At 34.0% G+C, this 21,784-nt stretch overlaps 3 protein-coding genes across 9 annotated transcripts; 1 reads left to right on the top strand and 2 right to left on the bottom strand.

The window, feature by feature from the left end:
• The first annotated feature begins 3,058 nt into the window (after nt 1-3,058).
• LOC18039383 lies at nt 3,059-8,631 on the top strand. Of its 6 annotated transcripts, none has more exons than XM_024182078.1 (7): nt 3,059-4,030; nt 5,648-5,947; nt 6,719-6,844; nt 7,174-7,254; nt 7,645-7,695; nt 7,791-7,917; nt 8,232-8,631. In XM_024182078.1, exons 1-6 carry the CDS (start codon nt 3,217-3,219, stop codon nt 7,853-7,855), a joined length of 1,437 nt encoding a protein of 478 aa, XP_024037846.1. In that variant the 5' UTR covers nt 3,059-3,216; the 3' UTR covers nt 7,856-7,917; nt 8,232-8,631. The 6 variants fall into 6 exon arrangements, with proteins under 6 accessions (XP_024037846.1, XP_024037850.1, XP_024037849.1 ...); XM_024182082.1 differs by lacking the exon at nt 7,791-7,917 and adding an exon at nt 7,508-7,564 and having other exon boundaries at nt 8,232-8,250; XM_024182081.1 differs by lacking the exon at nt 8,232-8,631 and adding an exon at nt 7,508-7,564 and having other exon boundaries at nt 7,791-7,827.
• A 1,256-nt stretch (nt 8,632-9,887) lies between these two features.
• LOC18039588 lies at nt 9,888-14,353 on the bottom strand. Its single transcript, XM_024182647.1, has 6 exons — nt 14,076-14,353; nt 13,931-13,975; nt 13,450-13,740; nt 13,014-13,204; nt 10,110-10,231; nt 9,888-9,933 (listed from the first exon to the last, which is right to left on the bottom strand). The coding sequence occupies exons 1-6, from the start codon at nt 14,329-14,331 to the stop codon at nt 9,888-9,890; spliced, it is 951 nt and encodes a 316-aa protein (XP_024038415.1). The 5' UTR covers nt 14,332-14,353.
• A 3,005-nt stretch (nt 14,354-17,358) lies between these two features.
• Nucleotides 17,359-21,287, bottom strand: LOC18039577 (thylakoid membrane protein slr0575). Of its 2 annotated transcripts, XM_006430746.2 has the most exons (9): nt 20,962-21,287; nt 20,841-20,887; nt 20,658-20,760; nt 20,350-20,436; nt 19,485-19,568; nt 18,405-18,458; nt 17,921-18,001; nt 17,678-17,723; nt 17,359-17,546 (listed from the first exon to the last, which is right to left on the bottom strand). In XM_006430746.2, the coding sequence occupies exons 1-9, from the start codon at nt 21,214-21,216 to the stop codon at nt 17,473-17,475; spliced, it is 831 nt and encodes a 276-aa protein (XP_006430809.1). In that variant the 5' UTR covers nt 21,217-21,287; the 3' UTR covers nt 17,359-17,472. The 2 variants fall into 2 exon arrangements, with proteins under 2 accessions (XP_006430809.1, XP_006430807.1); XM_006430744.2 differs by lacking the exon at nt 19,485-19,568.
• Nucleotides 21,288-21,784: the final 497 nt, after the last annotated feature.

The raw sequence follows: 21,784 nt of genomic DNA, 5'->3' as shown, positions 1-21,784 counted from the left end.
CTAGCATTCAAGTTTTATTCTTGTTATACTTATAGTTTATGAATTAAAAAAATTTATGAATAATTTAGTTAGATAGTCTTATTATGTCACAGTCTAAAAGTTTGTACGATTTGAATTGGTCACTATAAATTTATGAGATAAACAAAAGAAAATGTGACTGTTTACTTAAATTTTTTTCTGAGAAATATTGCACCTGCATTGATCACATATGGGCTTAAACAAAATTAAATTAAAGATGTATCTCGGTTAAAGTAGATAGAGTGGCACAAATCGGTTCGTTTTGGTTTTGTGCAAAAACCAAATCAGACCGAGACTAATCAGTTCAAAAAGTAATGAACAAATCATAAATCGAACTGATTTATTTTGGTTCGGTTTTTAAGTTCGATTCAATTTTATATGATTTGGTTCATGAAATTTAATATCTTTTTCTTTTATATTAGTCAAATTTTTATATTTTTCACCTAAATTTAATTATTTTTTAGTAAAATTCAATTATAATCACTAATCGTTCATGTTTTATACAAAAATATTAATAAAAATGTTATTGTGTATACATAAATTGATTTTTTTTTAATTTTAACGCTAAACCGATATGTTTTTGGTTCCATTCGGTTCAAAATCGAAAATTGTTCGGTTCACACTTTTTGAACCATTCGATTCTAATTTACTGAACCAAACCAAATCCCTATCCTAGTCAAGACTAAAGAGCACGACACTAGAAATTGCAATTTAAGGATTTGGGCCAGGCTTTTTGAAGCCCAGACCTTGACAGCAGGCCCAAGCCTTCCAAAAGCTTGTCCATATTTAGATGGGTCAAGCTTGGACTTAGATAATTTTTTAAAATGAATTTTTAATAGAGTTTAAAATAGGAAAAAAAAAATAAAGGAACACTTAAACTAAAGATGATTAATTGATTATACAATATATAATAGACTAATAATCAAAATCAAATGCACAAAATAAAAAATAAAAAATATTTATAAAATATAAAAGCCTAGGCTTTTCCCATGAATTCATATCCAGACCCATCTACTATGAACTTTTAAATTTTCAGCCCATGAGTAGGCCCATCCGCTGTAGGGCAAAGCCTGGACAGGCCTAGGTTTTTTTACCATATCTACATGGCACACACAAATGCCCATGTTATTTGGATTTCACGTGGCCATTATTTAATTAACATAAATTTGGCTCTTCAGCTTTCAGCTTTCATTTCAAAATTTCAAAATTTTTTTTTTTACTTGCAGTGGAAGCAATTGATAGGGTTGGCAAAATTTACTATTTCGATTAGGATTTGAAATCCAATTATGTCCAAATTTACTACTTGGGAGTTCGAAAATACCAAATGGGATCTTGACAAGTTGGTTTGATGAAGCACAAAGATCTGACATATTGATTTCTATGTGTATGACAAGTTCGTTTGCTGAAGTAAATAGATCTTATTAGTTGGTTATATGTATCTGACATATCATTTATGACATAATTTGCACTGCAGAACAACAAATTCATGACATCCAGGATATTCAAGATTTTGATTAAGATTTAAGATTTTAATTGAGACGGATACATTTTTGTCCCAATTTATTGTTTAGGATGTGATTCAAAACGATTTTTCCTCCCGATTCATGATATGGGATATGGATCGAGGCCAATCCCAATCGAGATGTCTCAATTGCCAAACCTAATTGTTGACACTTGAATTAAATTGTTGTTGTTGTTATTATTATTATTGTTGTTGTTGTTGTTGTTGTTGTTGTTGTTATTACTTGAGTTGAGAAAACATTATTTTACCACTCATGACGACAAATTTTAATAAGGGTTATTTACACATATTTTTCTGAATTGTTGCAAATATTTATCACAAGGGAAATAAGGGTCGAGTTTTTGAAACATGATCAAACTAGTTGGACATGTTTATTTAGCTGATTGGACCCGTTCGGTTCAAAAGAAAGTGGGGAACAGAATTAAATGACTTTGTTGCCCAGAAAAAAAAAAAAAAAAAAGGAAGAAAAGATCCAAACTTCATTGAATTTGCCATCACATTGTTAGTCTGAGTCACGGTCTTATAACAATTTTGGAATTATTACATGGGGGAAAAATTAATTTCTTTTCAACTAAATAAATTTGATCTCAAGTTTTGAATTATAAATTTCGATTCTTCTTTGCATGCTAATAATACACATGACTTTGATTATGGGGTCCTGCTATGTTGTCACAATGGTTCGAATTCTAATTGCCCGATCCCACTAATAAATACAGCATTAAGATTTGACAAATCTTTTTCTACTTGAATTGAGAATGACTCATTTCATAAATAAAATTGTTGAAATATTGTTAGGGATTTAACTCCCATTGTGTTTGAAATTGTAGGAAAGCTGAAGTATTTGCCCCGCATAAGGGCATGATTTGTGTGTGATACCACAGTGGCAACACAGACGAGCCTCGATTACGATGAGCTTTTGTAATTCTAAAATGGCCACTTTGTTTTTTGTTTTGACAAGTGCTTTTCCATTTATTTTAAGTCTTCAGTTACTTCCGAATCGTCAAATTTATTTGTAACAGAACAGAAGTTTTAAAACACGAACGCATTATAAGTGCTTTGAATTATTTTTTGCTGCGCATTTTAATCATGAATTTTTTTTTAGATAAACATAAATCTTCAAAAACAATTTCAAAACATATAATCCTAGAAACTAGTAGTTGATGTCTAAAATTATTACAAAAGAAAAGATAGATAATATTTTTCTTCTATAATTCAAATAAGATATCGTGATCCAACTCCAACCCTTAATTTATTTATTTTTTTTTTTTCAAGGAGTGTTTTTATGCAACTTGTAAAAACACAATAACAGAACTCTTTTCTTCAAAAAGTAAAAAAAAAAAAAAAAACCGAAATACAAATAGCCAAAATCCTGAATTGATGATGATTGACTTTCAAGATTAGACTTGAAAACAACTTTGCTATAATAAATATTAATTCTTGGATCACATCATTAAATTTAATATAATCCAACCGCTACTAACCCCAAAAAATAAAAATAAAAATAAAAATAAAAACAAAAACAAAAACGAAAACGAAAAGACCAAACACTATCAAAGCTCAAAATCTTTCTCCATTCTTCTCCCAAAATCCTAACTGAATGATTGTTCAAATTCTTACAACAGCAAAAACAAAAACAAAACTCAACTGCTGCTTCTGTTTCTGACTTTCTGTTTCTAATGGTTGTTATTTCGCGAGCCTCAAAACTCAGTCTCCCTAATCCTTCTCTTCCTTCATCACCACCCCAAATAACCTCGGCCTTATACGAACCAAATTCTCTTTCTTTAGCCCTTATGCATTCTGATTCTTCCATCTCTCTTTATTCTTCAATTTCCCTTTTTACCCTTTCATCTCTCCCTTCAACCCCTCAAGTTTTAATCCCTTCACCTTCATATTCATTCACCTTTTTGCTCTTAAATCATACCCCTAACCCTAACCCTAGCCCTAGGGTGGCTTTTATTGCTGTGGGTCCTCATAGAAGTGAGCCTAAGCTTGTTTTAAGATTGTATGTTTTGAAAAGAAACAATTTTTATGGGAAAGCTCAGGTCTTTTGTAAGCAAAAGGGTGTTTCTTTTGACGAGAAGTTGGGGGTTTTGTTGGATATTAATCATGGGCTTGGATTGAAGCTTGTTGGGTCGGTTAATTTCTTTGCAATGTACTCGTTATCAAGCTCTAAAATTTGGGTTTTTGGTGTGAAGTTGATGGATGGTGATGGCGATGATGGGGTGAGAGTAAAGTTGATGAGGTGTGCTGTGATTGAGTGTTGTAAACCGGTTTGGTCATTGAGTTTGTCTTTTGGATTCATGATTTTGGGAGAGGACAATGGGGTTAGAGTTTTGAATTTGAGAAGTTTGGTTAAAGGAAAGGTAAAGAAAATTAAGAATTCGAGTTTGCCGAATGGGATTATTGGGGATTATGGTTTTGATGGGCCAACGGAAAGGATTGCTTGCAATGGTTATTTGGATGAGAAGATTGATAAGCATAGTGTTTCTGGTAAGTTTCTGAGTTTTATTTTTATATGTTATTTTTAGTGTGGTTTTCTTTTCTTTACATACATATCCGAATATAGATGATTGAAACCTATTTGGTTTGTGTTGGGTAAATTCCATTTGTAGCCTAAAACCTTAATATTGTGACTTTACTTCCCAGGAATTCGAATGTTTGTTCAGTTTAGTCATCTATGTTTAGTTTAATTTTGTTTATGAAGGTTCCCATTGGAAAGAGTGGGATAACAAATTGCATTCCTTTTTAGTTTTGGTTTAGACACAATTCTACATGGTATTGTATAATGCACATTGCACAATTCCAATTCTGTATGCTAGGAAATATGTAGCATTATTAGTGAGGTAGAAGGGAAGTTAAAAGGATTCAAAATCCTTGGCAAGGATTAGGAGCAAGGGAGAGCTGATAACAAGGTTTATGTGCAGTGTGGCGTAAGTTTCAACAGCTTCATTAGATAGTGAGATGGCTAATAGTTTAATTTAGGGTTTCTGCAATCCAAATTCAATCATTTGGTTAGGAATTTTCTTTACCTATGTGAGTGATGATCCCAGTATTGAATTCTGATCCTATTGCTGTGAACTTTTGAGAATGGGGATGAAATAACCTATGGAAGTCAAATAATGAACAATTCTAGGGATATAGAGGATCTGCTTAAGTCCAATCATAAATGCATCTTGCTCATCAGAATGCTTGGTGTTGACCATACACCTCTGCTTTGCAGAAGTATTGGGTGTATCCAGTGTAACTGGATGGAGTGCTAAACAAAAATGTCCTTCCTATACTGTGCTTTGAGATTTTTTGTGAACTGGACAGCCATTTTTGTTCTAAGTTAGTATCGGTGAACTTCTTTGGATTAGTTTCTATGTCCCCGTGTACTATTTCATAGGTTCATTAGGTTGATTAGCCATGTCAGGAAGAAATATGCTAATGTACTTTAATCAATGATGTGGTCTTGTATGAATTTGACGCCATTTTCATACCTGTTATGTAAATATGTCAATGGATTTGTGTGCTTGGCCCATTTTGTATCCAACTTAGCCCTGGTAATGTCTTTTTGAATTAATAAGAACCTTGGTCACTGATCGTAGCCCATGGATTTCTCTATGCTTCAATATCTCTGTATCTTGTGGTAAAATTGTCCTAATATGTGGTTTATTGCAACTTCATTAACTAACTTCAATATCCATGGATTCTCTCCAAGATTTTGTATCTTATTTGTAATTTGTTCTGACAATTTGTTTCTAGGTATTTTTTGTTGTACCAGGAAATGGGTGCTACTCATATTAAGCGAGGTGCTGTCCTTTGGTTTAAATCATAAGGATACCTCTTGATGGTAAACTACTAATTATAAGAACCATATCTTTGATAGGGAGCTGTCTCTTGAGTTGTTTTTTTCTATCCGGTTGCTGGGTTGCTGACTGATTTACAATGTCCTTGTTATTTCTAGGAAAATAATTCAGCGAAATTGTGCACAATCTGATTTACTCATATCTGTATAACTTTACAGTTGTTGCTTCCATAGTGTTTGTTTGCAATCTGAGACTTGAAGACATCTTGATTACCAATGTCTTGTAAAGCTGATTCTGCCCTTTTTTCTTTCTTCTGCAGTAAAGCAGAGGTCTGTTAAATACAAGCAAGACTCTGATGAAGGAGGTGCATGTTTTTTGGCATTTAGGATGAAGGAGGTTGAAGGCTTAAAGTCTACAAAAATGCCATTGATGTCTTTGAAGGCAATTTCCATCCAGGCAGTCTCCCTGAAGAAATTTCTGATCTTGGATTCTTCTGGAAATTTACATATGTTGCACCTTTCTAGTCCAGTTGCTGGATCCAATATAATCGGTCACATAAGGCAGTTGCCTCATGTTATGAATGTCCAAAAGTTGGCTGTTCATCCAGATATTTCTCTACGTATGCTGCTGTAAATTCTTTCATCTTTTAAGTTTTATGGTTGTCCTATTATTGGCTTTCTGATTGCATTGAATGGTTCATCGGAGAGAGAACTGCAACATTACTATTCGCATGTTGAGTGAGGTGCAGGGATCCTTGCTTATGCGCTAGGTTCATTAATGTCTTTGAAGGAGAAAAAAGAGTAGAGAGTAATGAAATTATTTATTGGATTGAAATTTACATAGTCATTGTTGCAATGTTCAAGATTTATGACTCTCGAGGCATAGAGGGGTCAAATGACTCCCTCATAAAGGAGTCCCTTTCAAATGGTCACAAGGGATTTTGGGTGATTCAAAAACTTGTAGGGGCTAGTATAAATTTGACAATATTTTTCTTTTTGGGGGAGTGTCAGAGAAAAAGGCAACAAGGGTGGACTCATTTCAAAGTTCATAGTCTAGAAAGATCCTTAAAAGTGGATGTGGCTCGTGAGAGAGTAGATTGTAGCCCTTGAAACATTGTTGGAATGACTCTAAGATGGAATGTGTTAGTACCACATGTCCTAGTAGAGAGAGTCCATGTGCTATATATATGCTCTTGAAGTAAAATCGTGCGAGCTGGGCCCAAAATGAACAATATCATTATTTATGCGCGAATCATGAGAGTTGATAACGATCTTGTTGTATTATTTGATTTCTATGTTTTAAAGTGGTCGCTTAAGTTGGAAAGATGGAAGTTTATGGTCTTCATTTAACTATCTTTTAGCAACTAAAGAACGGTTGGAATTTCTTTCAGGTACACAGACCATATGGATTACTGATGGATACCATTCTGTGAACGTGATGGTTTCATCTGACATGGATGCTGCTGATAATGAAAATGGTAGAAATGAAAGTGAGGAAAACCTAACGCAATGCTCAGGTTTCTATATTTCCATGCCTTGCTGGTTAAAACTTTTTGAATTATAGACATGAACCTGTCAATTCTCTTGGTTACTTTATGAGGTTCCTTTGTTGTGAAGCATATTTGTTATTTTACACCTACAAAGTTCTGTAATTTGGGAAGTGGTTTTTGAGAGAATCCTTTTGCTACTATTGTTTCCTCTTTGGAAGATATTTTTTAAATAACTTTTTCTTTTCTAGGAGGAAAAACCTTTAGCTTCTAATTTGCATTCTAGTTGCTTGTTATTTTGTTATTCCTTTTCTTTTTATTTTTTTCAATGGTCTGAATTATTTTTGTACACCTGCTAGTTATTGAAGCTATTTTTGTTGGTGAAAAGATTCAAGATCTTGTACCTCTGGCTGCTAATGGACTTCTGATTCTCGGACAAGGTAATATTTGGCTAGTTCTTTCATAATCCTTTTGTTTGCCCCCATCACTCTACTAAACAAATCAGAGTAAGGAAACTGGAGTTAAAATGTATAATTTGTTATTGATGCAATATTGTTCAAACATCAATTAAATTTATTGCTTATTATTATTATTATCCCTACGTTAGACTTTGAAGGGTAGCTTTTATCCGTCTCCTAGAAGCTGCTTTGTCCTACCAAAATACCCTTGATAATGTTTGTCTTTGTTAAGCAGGAAATCTGTATGCATATGCAAATTCCTGAAGTTGCTTGATTTATCTTTTGCTTAATGGTGAGCTTTTTATTTCGTATTTGTATGCTGTAACAGATATATCAATTTGTTGATACAATAATTTGTTGATACTATAACAGATGTTTGTACGCTGTTTGGGAGGATCCTGGATAAAAGCGCCTTTTTGGGTGGTGAGTATTTATGAGCTTCATTTTTGGTTACATTTTGATTATTTTTCTTGATTTAATAGTGTACAGGATATTACTCATTATAGCCTGATTTTCAGTTGGCTGTCATGTGTTCTCTCTGACTACCATGGTCTCATTTGTCATTAAGTTTCTGAAGTTGTGAGCAACAGTTTCTCATCCATTTAATAGTGCACAAGGCTTTGAGAGAACAATGAGCTCTTGGAGGTATGTTCATTCATTAAATTCCTTAGTTGGAATAAACTTTTTACCTGCCCTTGCATTGCCATTTTACCCATGAGACATTCCTGCTCTGTTTGCCACAGCTAAAGAGAACATGATTTGTTGCTTGTGTAGTTGACCACGCGGCATATCTGGCAAATTCCATCTAGCATAATGATGAAATACTAGGGGATGCATAATTTTTTAGCATATTTTTGCGGGGGGAATTTTTTAGTTTTGACTTCCAATTCACTTGTTTTACAGTTTCATTTGAATCATGTCAAGTTAATGGAAACTGAAATTCTAATTTCATATTTTAGACAGACTCATGGGACCAGTTGACTGAGGGATGAAGATGGAGTTGGGATTCCTGAGAACTGAGTTTTGAAACAACTCAGCCACTGCTGCTGCAAGGCTTGTTATCATGAGCTGCAATACAAATTCAACAAAGATGCACAAACTTGTCGGCTGTTGGTTCATCAGTTTCTTTGGCTTCTGAGAGCATGCATTATAATTTGAAGGCCATCAATCAGTGAACTATACCAATGATACAAGTTTCAATTGCTGTTACGTTGGCAGTTTCTATAGAGCTGTTGAGGTTTGTTGTACTTTTTAAACTTCTGTTTATCCTTTTAAATGGGGTTACTTGTGACTTACCTTGCTCCTGCGACGTCTGTATAAATAAAACATAATTAATCTGATCAAACTGCCATTTCCTTACAGATAACACTTTGAGATGATGCTATAATTCTGTCTTTAATATTTAGGAGAAAAAAAATGGAAACTATTTATCTGATATATAGGATTTGGAAATCCGGAATATTCAAACAGTGGCGGCTGGAACCCACCCTATTCCCTTTCCTCGGTTCATTTTTCCCAGCAAAAGCCAAGTAAACACACTAACCTTTCAGGTCAAGCTCTAACTCATTAAGTCATGTCCTTGTTTTTCCATAGTTTCCTGTTCAGGAAAATTGTGAATTGACTGTGTTTGCATCTGTTTGAAGTGAGATTGAAAGGGAATACGAATTGCTAAAGGATGTCTATCTTTTCATCCCTCAAACGGGGATGATGCTTGATGGATATCAGGTTCTCAGAAATGTGGTTTCCTTTTCAGAACTCAAAGAACTCTCAAGAGCATCATCTTTACCGAAGCAACCAACTTCCTAATAAAAGTTGCGACAACAAAAATTTGCAAACGTCTATGCGAAGTGCATTTGATGTATGTGTGAGTGAATTCTAGACAGTTCCTTGAGAATTTTTCATTTTCTCTTTCTTCCATATCACCACCACCTACGGTTGGCAACGGGACATGGGACAGTCGGGTCTGGATCTGTTGATTGTTATCATGTCCTGAACAATAAATTAGGACCAAAAAAATGTTTCAATCTTGTCCCGATCAAGATCCTGAATCTTGACTGGGATTTCAAATTATCTCGAACAACATGAGTTTTTTTTTTATCATATACCATAAATTTTGTCACAAATAATGTCACATGCATATAATCGGTATATCATACACTTATGATCCAACATGTTAAATATAATTAAAACAACTTGTCATACATGTGGATCGGCATGTCATATTTATGTAATTTATTAAACAAATTTGTTATACGTTTATTGAAACTTAGATTTTGAGACATTCGAAATCTCATTCGGGATTTTCAAACGTCCCAAAATCCCGATCTGAATAATAAATCAGATTGAAATTTTATCTCAAATCCCTTCCGGAATGAGCCAAAAACACAAATCCCGAACAGAATTCGGGAAATTTTGCTAACCTACCACCAACCCATCTGTTAAGATATTGATTTTCCCCGGAAAATATTTGTGCGCAAGAAAGAGGGAGAAAAAAGAGAGACTGGCCCTAGAGAATCATTGCAAATCTTGAGCCAAGGCAAAAAGTAACAAAAGAGGGAAAAAACCAGAAAAAAACAACTACCATAGATTTGAGATAATCTTTAATCTCTGCGACATCAGGAATCACGATTGCTCTCAATTTCCCTCACACGTACAGATAAGCTAAATAAGGGGAAAAAAAATCATGATATTGGCTTCCAATATTCTTCACCATTTTCAACTTAATTTTGGTTTCTAGCAATTAGCACCCTTTAAGACGAGGGAAAAAATTATGCTTCTTTCTTGGCTTGCGTTTGTCTCTCTGCCTTTTTCTCATCCATGACAAGCACCCAGCTTGCCTGCTCCTGCTGCTGCTGCTGCTGCTGCTGCAACTGTTGTACGTGCAGCCTTTCTTTTTCTGATCTTCTTTGTTATCATCCTTTTTTGTTTCTTCTTTCTCTCTTGTTTCTTTCATTTCAACCTGCAACTCAATAACCAACAATGACATCAATATCATCAATCATGTCTTTGCTTGTTGATCATATGACCTACATTAGGGCGATATTGAAAATTTGCCTAAAAAGAATTTCGTTGCTGCAATTATGCCCGCAAATTTTGATATTCAAGCATGCTTATTGCTTAGTGGGGTACTTTTTTCACCCACTGTGATTAAGGGGGTTAATGTTAACGCCACAAAGTTAAAACTGATATATATTTTATTCCGAAAGATATAGAAGAGCAAGATACCTACATTTTACTGATAATGCTGTAATAAGAAAACTGCATAAATCGTTAAAATGAAATCCCATAATTCATAAGAAAATAAAATTTTTGTTGTCGTTATTTTCTGTGTCTTTTTTCAAATATCATTGTTTTTTTTTAGATTGTTGCCGAATGGTGAGCTAATGTCTCTCAATAATATTGAGGGCATTAATTTGGATGTTTTAATAAATTTTTTAGATTGTGTCCCAAATTCTAATGTATCTTAGAGTGTAACCACTAAAAAAATATATGTAAATTTATTATTATTTTTTAAAAAACTTTATCAGTACTCATTTTAAGTCATCTTGAATGAAGGGTCATTTTCAAGAACGCCACAAACCTCAACTTGAATGAAAGGTGAGCAAAAATGGGTGACAGGGAAGGTCATTTTCAGTACAGGTTTCATGTGTTTCTTGTACATTGCTTTTACCAATTTTTTTTAAGAATAATACTGTACTTAATTTATATTTCGATTAATGTAGTAAATGATACTTAGTTTATATTTCAATTAATGTAGTAAATGATGTGTTACTATATAATTGATTTAAGTGATAAATAATTACTAATCCTTATTCTTTTTAATTCAAGTAATAAATTTTTATTAGTAACACATCAATTAGAACACAACTAAGTATTTTAACTAAAAAAACATAACATCGCTATTTTTTTAATACTACATTTTATGTTTACGGACATTTATGATCATAAATCTGTCAAAATGTTTAAAACTTCCTAGATTAATGTGGATTAAGATTCCGTCATGATCCGATCTATTCTTAAGTAAAAATATATGTGGGTGATCGGTAGTTAATAAATAAAGAAAATAAAAAAAAAGGTTAAATACTATCCATACTTTACCACTTAAAAACACATGACACAAATTCTTTAAAAACTCACGAGAGCTAGTTAGGAGGGGATCCTTATCCCATTAATATTGTCATGAGGCAGTCTAGATATCTGGAATCTATTGAATAGGAACCACCTTTAAATATTTGAAGAATAATCAAACTCAGCCACTCAGGTAATGCAGGCTAGGTCACTTGAAGTAAGTGATTTACTATCTAACTATTCGATAGTTCCCTTCTTTATATTTTAGTACGAGTAAACAAATACTAGACTCTATTAAGAAAGCTTTTTTTCTCTAAAATAATTAATTACACAACATAGATTACATCCATCCTATGGAAAGATCAGTACTCTCCCTACAAAACTTTAATCTCTAAAATAGGGGCCACACTAGATTATCTACTACTTACCGTCGTAGAAAATGACTATTTCATGGTAATATTGACGGTCATATCACAGAAGTTACAAGTGTGACGTTTCAAATTACAATACTACAATACTTTGGTTTCACCAAAGTAGTGTACATCCTGTAAGTACCTGACGATCCCACCAGCAACCTTTTTTTTTGTTTTTTTTTCTCTAAAACAATTGTGTACTATGTGTTACATTATATTCTCCCTCTCAAGTCTCAACGGCAGGCACAAAAACAACAACAATAATTAAGTATCAGTGGCCAATGGGGCGGCAGATGGCAAGTCCAAATGATCCAGCAAAATCATATTGCATGGTAACATAATGTTGTGACACAGAAGAGCCCTGAAATATATAGTTGCTATTTTTGGGAAGGTGTTGAAATACGGCAGTGATTGGGCATTTTCATTGAGTTAACCAAAGAACCATGGAGTAATAAAGTAGGGTTAAAAGCAAAAGCGAAGGTTCATTTTTGAACATTTTTGCAGTTTTTTTTTTTTTTTTTATTAGACATTTTTGCAGTTAAGCATCTTTAGTGGCTCATATAAAACAAAGAGAAGAGAAATAACCGCAAGAAATCTTAGGCATATGGATTTTGTAGTTTCTAGCTGTTCTCTTAGGACTCTGAAAAAAATTCTTTGGTAAGTCGCCTTCGAAAAAAGAAAAAAGAAAAAAAATTGCTTTGCAAAAGCGCGGACAAATGTAACTAGATTTGCTGGAAAGCAGGCCACTTGGAGAAGAACAAGTTAGGCTACTTTTTGGATTATTTGTACAATTGGGACACATGTATGTGCCCATCAAACTTAGGGCAACATTTCAATTATTTGTGTTTGTAAAACATACAAATTCTTTTCTTTTTTGAAGATTTTAAAATAGCATGATACTCGTAGATAAGTTGTGGGCACTGTGGATCTAGGGACCAGATTTCAGATCCATCTATTCTCAGTCCCCCACTTTGGAAGGACTCAACATGTACTGTCTCTAAAATCAATAGATCAGGATTTCTTTGATAGTCACTGTCTTTAGAAGCAGAATTATTAATTAAAAAATCAACACAGTTGTGCCTATGCAGTACATCTATACACATGCTGGAAGTAGAAAGATTCATGAACACAAGCACAATGGTGGTTATGCTTGGTGCAAAAAGAAAGCAATAGAGTATTGATGTGTCATTGCCCTAAGGAAAAAAAATAAAGAATAAAATTTCCTTAAATAATAAGTTCTCAAGAATATATAATACATACCTCTTGCTCAGGTTTTAGCTTTGCATTAGAATTTGGTGAGTCTTCTCCTTCTGCTGCTTCACATCGCTTCAGTGATCCCTCGGCGATCGAAGGAGTTGAAGCAGGGCTGGGACTGCTAGCAGAACTAAGATTATATGGTGTGCTCTGGGTCCCCACATCTCTAGTACTACTCATGCCCTCCATTTTCTTCTCTGTAACACATGAAATTTCTGCATCTAAATTAAATAAACCGACTCAAACCACCTAGCTCTTTAAATGCATTAAAAATTGGAACAGGATCCTCTGCCGAGCAAAATACAAGGTGGTAATTGGTAGTTATAAGATAATGATACGTTATAATTCTAAAGTTCAGAGAGGTCAAATCAAGAGAAAAGATCCTAATACTAATACATGAAGAATAATTAATTAAGCAAAATACAAAAATGAACTTTAGTACCTGAAATTGGAAAATGAGTTGCATCACAGTGCTTTTGTGAAGGCTTGGTTTGGATCATATTTCGCGAATGATTGTCAGAGTTATAAACAAGAGGTGCAGACATAGTGAGAGTGTTTGTTAAATTCCGAAAGGATCTTGCGCTAAGTGTTTTAGCGGACAAACACTCCATTGGAAACTCTCCTGAAAGAGGATTGCATATGTACTTCTCAGCTTCATTCCACTTTGAGTTCAAAGCAAACCCATCTGGTGATAAGCACTCCCAGCTATTATACACATTCCTTGCTTGCAATGCTGCACCCACCAAATAAAAATGAAAAAATAAATTACAGGCCCTTTCAGTGACTAATTTACATCATCATGGTCACGTAATCTTGCACTCACTTATCAAATTATACATCTAAAAAAAATATAAAAAATAAAAAGAAGGATAAAAAGTGTAATACTCGGTGTCAAAACAATAATAATGATAATAACAACTTACCTTTGAGAGCAGTGGTGAATGAGTAAGTTGATGGGTCAATTTCTTCTGCAAATGAAATGTGTGAGAGCCAATTAAAAGAAATAGTGAAAAAGAAAAAGTAAAAGAGAAGTGTTGCATGGAAGAAAAAGGTTTGGCTATTGGTTACCTCGCAACAAAGGGTAGCCAGGAGAAGAGGCAGTGCTAGAAATGGTGATGTTTGATCTAAAAGACCTTGTGTCTTCTCTAAAGCTTCTGATGTTTGAAGCAGAAAATCTCCTGGAGTTGGTGTTTTCACGACTGATCATTCGAGCTTTAAGAGCCCATTCTCTCAAATTGAACCTGCTGCTATCAGAAGCTGCAGCTTCATGATGAAGATCGTGTCTTCTTGAACTATAAGGAGTTTGTTCCATGACAGAGGCCATGGCCTTTTGAATAATAATGAAATGAAACTGAATTTCACAATATATGAAGGGTTTTAAGTTTGAGCTTCTTTTTCTTTAGGATTTGATGCGACTTAAAATCAATTATTGCCATGTCAGAAAATCATGCATGCATGAAAAAGTTAGACTAAAGTATTTTCGGTTCTATTTGTTCCAGGAAATGGGTCCAGCTAGGTTGGATCATCTCTGGCATAAAGCTAACTGTTATACAATACAGTAATTGATAAAAAAAAAAAAAAAAAACTAAAATTAAATAACATATATATGGGCGTTAAAACATGAATAATGTATTTGTGAAGAAAACGAAATGTTACCTACTTGGACAATCTATTTGTGAAGAAAACAAAATGTTACCTACTCCACCACCAAAGTTAGACATATATAATTTTTCGTAAAAAGAGAAAAGCATTCCCTATGCATAGACAAAAAAAAGACAAAAATAAATAAATAACTAAGAACTCTCCAACTGCGGATGCAATCATATTTCATACAGTTGATGCAAGTTTCAGGGTTCGTTCCACATTTTTCAGGTATGCTTTTGAATAACCAAAGTTTCAAGTTTAGTTGCATTAAATTCATGGACATCATCGGGAAAAAAAGAAAGAAAGAAAAAATTAAATGCTGTGTAGAGATGACTATTTATTTATAACATAAAAAAGATATACGATTTACGACTGCTCTTTTGTCTTCAATTGCAAGTGATTGGGCCGGTGATCACCATTTAGAATTAATTTGTGTACCAAAGCTTTGGAATATTTATATCGACGCAATACTAAATTAGATCCCATCAAGGGGCAAGAGATAGAGGTTGATAAGCTGAGGCGTTTTGAGTAAACAATATTAATTATTTCTATAATTAATTAATTATTTACTTACAGCTACAACACCAAAAGCACTTTTCGTAGTAGTTGATTATTGTTTTTTCATTATTAAAGACTCTTTTTAATGAACATGGCTTGCTAATCTTCTAGGAACCTATTTTAACTGGTTACTTTAAAATAATCTTTCTAATAAGTACTACTCATTGAGGTTCATATGATTTTGAATTTTCATAGTTGATGTTCAGAATGCGCTCATCATTGCACGGACACGGTTGATCAAAGCATATTTGTAATGTAACTTTATCGTGGGGAAAAAAAAAAGAAAAAAAAGGGCCTGATAATGTTTACTAGAATAGTTGGAATTTGGATTCTTTTAAACTATATCTTCAATGAAACCATTTTCTATAACCTAAGCATTTTCATAATCTTGGATACCGTAAAAAAAAAAAAACTCAAAAATGCCAAATAGGGAGAATGCCATTTTCGGTACTCTTTCATGTTGTTTCCAATAATTTCTTAATTATTAATATCATTGTCTAGGCCGTAGTATTAAAACAGTAATAGTAAATCTACCCACGATAAACGTGACATTTTTAGATTAAAAATTGGATATTTAAGAACTGGACAAATTAAAGATAATTAGGTTGTTTGTTGAAAATGTGTAAAAACACTATTTAAGAGGGGCCAATCCTTTCAAATAATTGTGATCAAGGTCAAATTTAGACCTTTTTGGCTCTAAAAATGAACGCTAAGTCAAACGACGACCGAGGAGAGAGGAATAGTGGCCCCCTACAAATGAAAACAGCTTTGGCAATGGCACTGATTGAACGAATGTTACCTTCAATACATCACTGAAATTGCACTGCATTCAGATCAAAACCAATTCCCTCCTTTGACGCCGCCATGATCTTGACACGTGGTGGTCTCGATACGGACAAGCCCCATATGATCATTACCTTTCTCGGGTCTTTGGGGCTTTCAAGTTGATCTGTTAGATAGATAACACTGTACGGTTGTTTTCAAACTGGGTGTGTTTGGTGGATAGCGTAGCATGGAATGGTGGAAAATTTCGTGGGTTAAGTTTGTGTGGCTGTGACTTAATATGCTGTGCGAATGTGCATGTGCTGCGTCATGTGATTGTCATCATCCACCAGGGAAATGAGGGATAATGAGGGGCCCCCTCACTCTTCGCTCACAATGGAAGCAGCCAGATGGGTCCCAAGCTTGGGGCTCATCGTGGCCGTCAGTTTTGTCTGATGTGAATGCAATGTAGGTGTCAACTGACAATGAGAGGATTCCTTCTGAGTGCCAGAAATACGTGGCTTCGTTTAATCTCTAAAGTTTTACGAGAATAGATTATTTCTTTTATGCGACTCATCTTTTTATATCGTACCTGTCATATGTGCACAAGTTATAATAAAAGCTATTTTACAAACAGATTATTTCATTCAATACATTGAGCTGCTTCGCATTGAATTTCAATCTCGACATTGTGATGCCTTAGCCTTGCCAAATTTATCAACTTCGTTTTGTTTTAGAATTTCGGCAGCTAAATTGTCAAGAGTGTTTTTGTAGCCACTTACGATATATTGATGGGTACACGACTAATTATTTCTCATAACTGTTCACCAAGAAATAAGCTGTAAAAGATACTTTTTACTCTTTAATTTTTTTAGTTCGTAGTTGTGAGAGTCTTTATTCCACGGCAATGGTTTCCTGCTATAATAGTTACTAAAATCCACATTAAAAACTACCCCGTAATGAAACTTTTTGTATTTACTGCTGACTCCGTATCTTATTAATTTATTTAAAGATTTGGCCAACTCTTGTTCTCAAATTCATCAAGCCCACGTGATGTTCAGACATATTATTCTGATATCGGATAGTGAAGCTGAAGCATGAACCCAAAAAGCTTCAAATCTTTTGACGCGGTTCGGATAAACGCAAGTGTTTCAACTTAGCCTCCTCATCGCAAATTCAGATACAATCCAAGAATTTGATTATCTCACCATTTTGGACCAACAATTTCAGGGTAAATTGTTAACATTTCACATGATCCTGACAAAAAATTTCGGTGTTTATGGAGTTAACCAATTCACTTGCTCTAGTTTTCACATCAGCCTCTTGGTCTCATTTATCTTTTTCTATCATTCTTTATACGATCATTTCAAAAATTTTACATTAAACATGAAAACATTTTATACATTGAATCTAGCCATGTACAAAATTTCACAAGGGGATCAAATGTAAGTAACGAAAGAAAGCCAATACACTGGCAGAATTCGATGAAATCACACACTTTTCATGAAGATGATAAATTGGGGCTGGTGTTGGATATAAGTCGAACTTCGTATAGATTCTCACTCTCTCCCTTCCCTGTAGCCAAGTGTTAGTCAGCACGATCCCAATAAGTTTTTGGTTTATAAGCAAGTTACAAAATATTTCATGCTTTATGCCTACAAGATCTGTTTTAAACGAAATCATTGAGATTTAAGTGTAAAACTCACCAACTTCAGCTGTGATCCCTGGCCCAAAGAATGAAGTAAATTTTTCCTGATAAAGAAGATTGGGACATCAAAATTAGCATCCATCTTTTGTCATTGTCATAAATTGAAAAAACAGAAACAAAATAACAAGGTGCAAGAATGCTCAGCATTTCTGTAGAACCTTAAGTATAGCAAGAATTGATAGAGGGAAAAAGAAAGGGAGGGAAATCCAATCTTAAATCAAATAACTGTGCCACACTTTACCTGTCTTTTCTCAAAATCTGACAACTTCAGTGCTTTTGCCTCAAACACCAAGACCAGACAGTATTTACCATCTTCGGTGACCTAACAAATGGTAACGAAATCAGGTTGCCGTAATTTAGGTACAGTAACATGAAACTTAAGGCCTCTGTTCAAATGACCTCAAGTGAAGCTCAGCATATTTCTTATACCGACATTTGTACGATGCTAAGTGCCCGGGGAAGAAAATAGAAGCAGTAGCAGGAGTTGAATGTCAAAGTTTGGGAACCTCGAGCAATCTAAGGCTCATTAGTTATATGGGAAGATTTGTCCTCTCTTTTGTGCAATATGAAGAAAGAAAAGACATTGAAATTTACTTGAGTATCCATTCCTAGAACTAACAGAAATCTAGATAATGATGATTACAATGTTCAGTTATTTATGAAGTTTTCGGTGAGCTAAGACAACCAAAACATTCATGTTTGAATCTAAAGTTAGATAAACATACTTCTTCACGAATCATTTGTAGTACAGGTGCACTCCTCCGTGGAATTCCTCCACCCTGGAATGCAAAGCATTAAGAACTGACATTGGAACACAAAAGCTTGATTTCAAAGGCAGAAAGATGAAAGAGTTTTGAATTGGTGCACTTGTTTCAAGAAAAAAAAAAAAAGGGAGAAAGATGATACTTGAATTTTGAATGCACCATAAAGAGAAATACTGATCAAGTATTAAGGAGGCTGGTTCTTGAGTAGCATTATCAGAGCATGAGGACAACCAGCGAAAATTGACATGAAATGTGTAAGAGATGTAGCAGTTGGTACACAATTCTACACATTAATTAAACCCGTGTCCCTCCTTTTGTACTGTACACTTGTTCTCAAAACATGAAATCCACGAAGTTTCTACTTTGTACCCATAACCAACATGGACCAAGCTATTGGCAGAAAGTATTGATATTAATAGAGCTATTCCTCATAATAAGATGTGACACCCAAAATTACAGCAATTCTCATTAAATGAAGCATTCATTTTCAAAAAGAGTCTGCATTAGATCATCATTCATTTTCTTATGTTAAATCCTTGAACTGAGGTACAATCCTGACTATCTCACTACTTCTATAGATACATGGCAGTCAATTTCAAACACCAAAAGACTTGGTCATTCTTGCTCAAAGAAACTTGATCCTCTCATATCCAGAGCATCCAATTTGGATCAACCAATTTCAGAGGAATAAATTTCCACATGAGAAACAGAGAAAGTGGAAAATAGTTTTAAATATATTTTCTCATTCTTCATTTTTTGTTTGAAATGCATATCAAAGGCTTCATCAAATACCGACAGGATTGGCATTCCCACGTTTAATGATGATGAAAATGGTTTCTTTAAGAAATGGGCATGACAGAGAGAAAGTTTCATCGAGGAAACTTAAGCCACTGCGACAAATCTGTGGTGTCAACTAGTTGATTATTGCAGTAAATTCTCAGTTTGTCATAAAAGACAAACAGAAAGGTTTTATGCTTCAGAATTCTCTCAAATAGCTTAAATTGTTTGATGAAATAAGAAATCAAGGAAATAGAATAATACCAAGCCATATTGGAAAATCCTTTTCAATGCCTCATCCAGATGCTGCTCATCCCCATAACGAAATCTTATAACATCATTCCTGACCTAATCAAAGCTATTGAAAAGTGAACTCATACATTACATTTATTATGATGATATGCATGAGAGGAAAATATGCATCTCACATGTCAAGATACACAGCCTCTGAAAGCTTTAAGCCATGTTTGATATTAAGGTGCTCTAACTTTTAAGCTGTTATGGAAAAAAAAAACTACAACTATGAAATAAAAGTTAATTATGTGTAATAAATATGACTTTTAAATAATAATTTTAACAAAAGTAATAAAGATATTATAGATTTTTTATTATACAAGTGGTGGATTAAATCAATTTAACTTCCAAACCGCGGCAACTAGTCTTTATCAAACACTTTAGTACTGTAACTTTAAGCTACAGCTGTCCAACCTTAATACCAAATAGGGCCTCAGTCAGCACAATGAACATGAATCCTGAGTGAATATATGTGATGTTGAAATCATGGCAAGAAATCAAATGGTCATGCTTCATTTTTTTCACAAATTCTAGTTCTTCTATTAAAATCTTGAAATTCCACTAGAATAATTCAAGTTCTTCCAGATTTTCCTTAGTGGACAGCTGGTACTCCATGTGTTTTAAATCTTCTTCATTAATACATATTTGAATTTCTTATAAAAAATAAAACAACCAGACCATCATATAATTGCTATAGAATGTAAATCATTGTAAGCATGAAGATACATACAATAGAGATTGCCTGTATTATATTATATAACACTAACAAATTCCATTTTGTGATTAAATTAGTCCTGTCATGAAGGACTTAAAAGGGGGAAAGGATCAGACGTACCTGTTTAAGGATTGGAGTGGCGCATGTTTCCCTTAAACTTTGAGCATCTGAATAAGTCAAGCATGGGACTGGTTTCAGTTCTGCATACTGCAAAACACTTGAAAGGATTATAATTTGATAAAAGGAAATAAAATACAACACTAATAGCTTACAACTTCCAATTAATAAGCTATAATTGTATTAAAAAAAAAAAGGCCTATAAATGTTTTACAGCAGTACCAAGCAAGCATCGGAAAAAAAAAAAAAAAAGAGATTAAGCATCGGAATAAAAAAAAAATGTTGACAATTTACATGCTACAAACTTTTACCTTAAGTGCCATTCCAATTACGGCGAGAGGGAAGCCATATGTAAGCATTAACGCTGACCATTCAGATCCGGGGAAAATACTGAAGTAAGCCCCAAAACCGTACCTATAAGTTCAACACTAATCAGTGCATAATCGAAATAAGACGCCAGAGCAAACGGTGTCATCGAAGGATAACGGACTTACGACAAGAGTGAAATTCCAAGACCTAGTCCAATAACACCAAATGAAACCTGCAACGTTTAAGAACGCCATGTTATAAGTTCTCAGAAAAGTTCAGTTCTAATGGCCGCTGTTTGAACCGAACCTTAGCGAGAGTGAATTCGTCATCGGGAACAAGCGTCTTGTCGGCAGAGGTAGTAGCCGAGGAAGGTTGTGTCGAATCTGCGGCCTTGGCGACGAAGGCGAGTTTCAAACGGTGTCGTTTCGAGGCGAGAAGCGGAGGCGGAGAAGCAGGATGAACGGAGAGAAAGCAAAGGCGGTGATTGGATAAGCCTAAGTAACGATCATCTTGATGCTGCGAAAACAAATTTGTTGCTCTCGTTAAAGTTAACGTTTGCATTGCTTTTTAGCTTTCGAATTTCTCTTTTCTTCTCTCTAAATTTGTTTCCGCGTAAAAGTGTTGGGAGTTAAATTCACTGTATAAATCTATTTGAGGTGGATGAACGAGAGGCTGCAGTTTCATAAGTTGAGCTCTGTAGTCTGAACCGCCAAAACTGTGGTTACGTGTCACTATTTTGCACTGATAACCGCTACGGTGTCGTTTGATTGTTTTAAAAATGTTAAAAAAAGAAAAAAAAGAAAAACTTTATCATCTAATTCCTTAAGCTGTGTTTCCCACGTAAGATTGAATTGGAATAAATTAAAATGAATTAGGTTAAATTAGATTATATATAATGTTGACTTATATTTAGTATGGTTCCGGATTGAATTATGTTAAATTAAATATACATGAAATTAAATAGTATTTACATTAATATTTGAATTTAAATATCAACTATTTATAGATATTTAACAAGAAATATTATAATTAATTAAACATAAAATTAATAAGAAATATATATATATATATAGTTCTGCATCGATCCGGTAAAACAACGCCACGTACCAGTTTAGATCTAAAATTTTGA

The sequence above is a fragment of the Citrus clementina genome, unplaced genomic scaffold (assembly GCF_000493195.1).
Source record: "Citrus clementina cultivar Clemenules unplaced genomic scaffold, Citrus_clementina_v1.0 scaffold_6, whole genome shotgun sequence".
In the NCBI taxonomy this organism is placed as follows: Eukaryota; Viridiplantae; Streptophyta; class Magnoliopsida; order Sapindales; family Rutaceae; genus Citrus; species Citrus x clementina.
The sequence above is the reverse complement of the archived record's forward strand: the minus strand, read 5'-3'. Positions and strand labels throughout refer to the sequence as shown.

Excerpts from the sequence above, each read along its gene's own strand:
- LOC18039577 (XM_006430746.2), bottom strand. The coding sequence starts at position 21,216 with ATGCAAACGTTAACTTTAACGAGAGCAACAAATTTGTTTTCGCAGCAT. Across the intron at positions 20,888-20,961 it reads ACGAATTCACTCTCGCTAAG|GTTTCATTTGGTGTTATTGG; the intron begins GTTCGGTTCAAA and ends TAAACGTTGCAG. Across the intron at positions 18,459-19,484 it reads GGATTTTCCAATATGGCTTG|GGTGGAGGAATTCCACGGAG; the intron begins GTATTATTCTAT and ends TTTGCATTCCAG.
- LOC18039383 (XM_024182078.1), top strand. The coding sequence starts at position 3,217 with ATGGTTGTTATTTCGCGAGCCTCAAAACTCAGTCTCCCTAATCCTTCT. Across the intron at positions 7,255-7,644 it reads ACTTCTGATTCTCGGACAAG|ATGTTTGTACGCTGTTTGGG; the intron begins GTAATATTTGGC and ends ATACTATAACAG. Across the intron at positions 7,696-7,790 it reads TAAAAGCGCCTTTTTGGGTG|TTGGCTGTCATGTGTTCTCT; the intron begins GTGAGTATTTAT and ends CCTGATTTTCAG.
- LOC18039588 (XM_024182647.1), bottom strand. The coding sequence starts at position 14,331 with ATGGCCTCTGTCATGGAACAAACTCCTTATAGTTCAAGAAGACACGAT. Across the intron at positions 13,741-13,930 it reads ATTCACCACTGCTCTCAAAG|CATTGCAAGCAAGGAATGTG; the intron begins GTAAGTTGTTAT and ends TGGTGGGTGCAG. Across the intron at positions 10,232-13,013 it reads AGCTAAAACCTGAGCAAGAG|GTTGAAATGAAAGAAACAAG; the intron begins GTATGTATTATA and ends ATTGAGTTGCAG.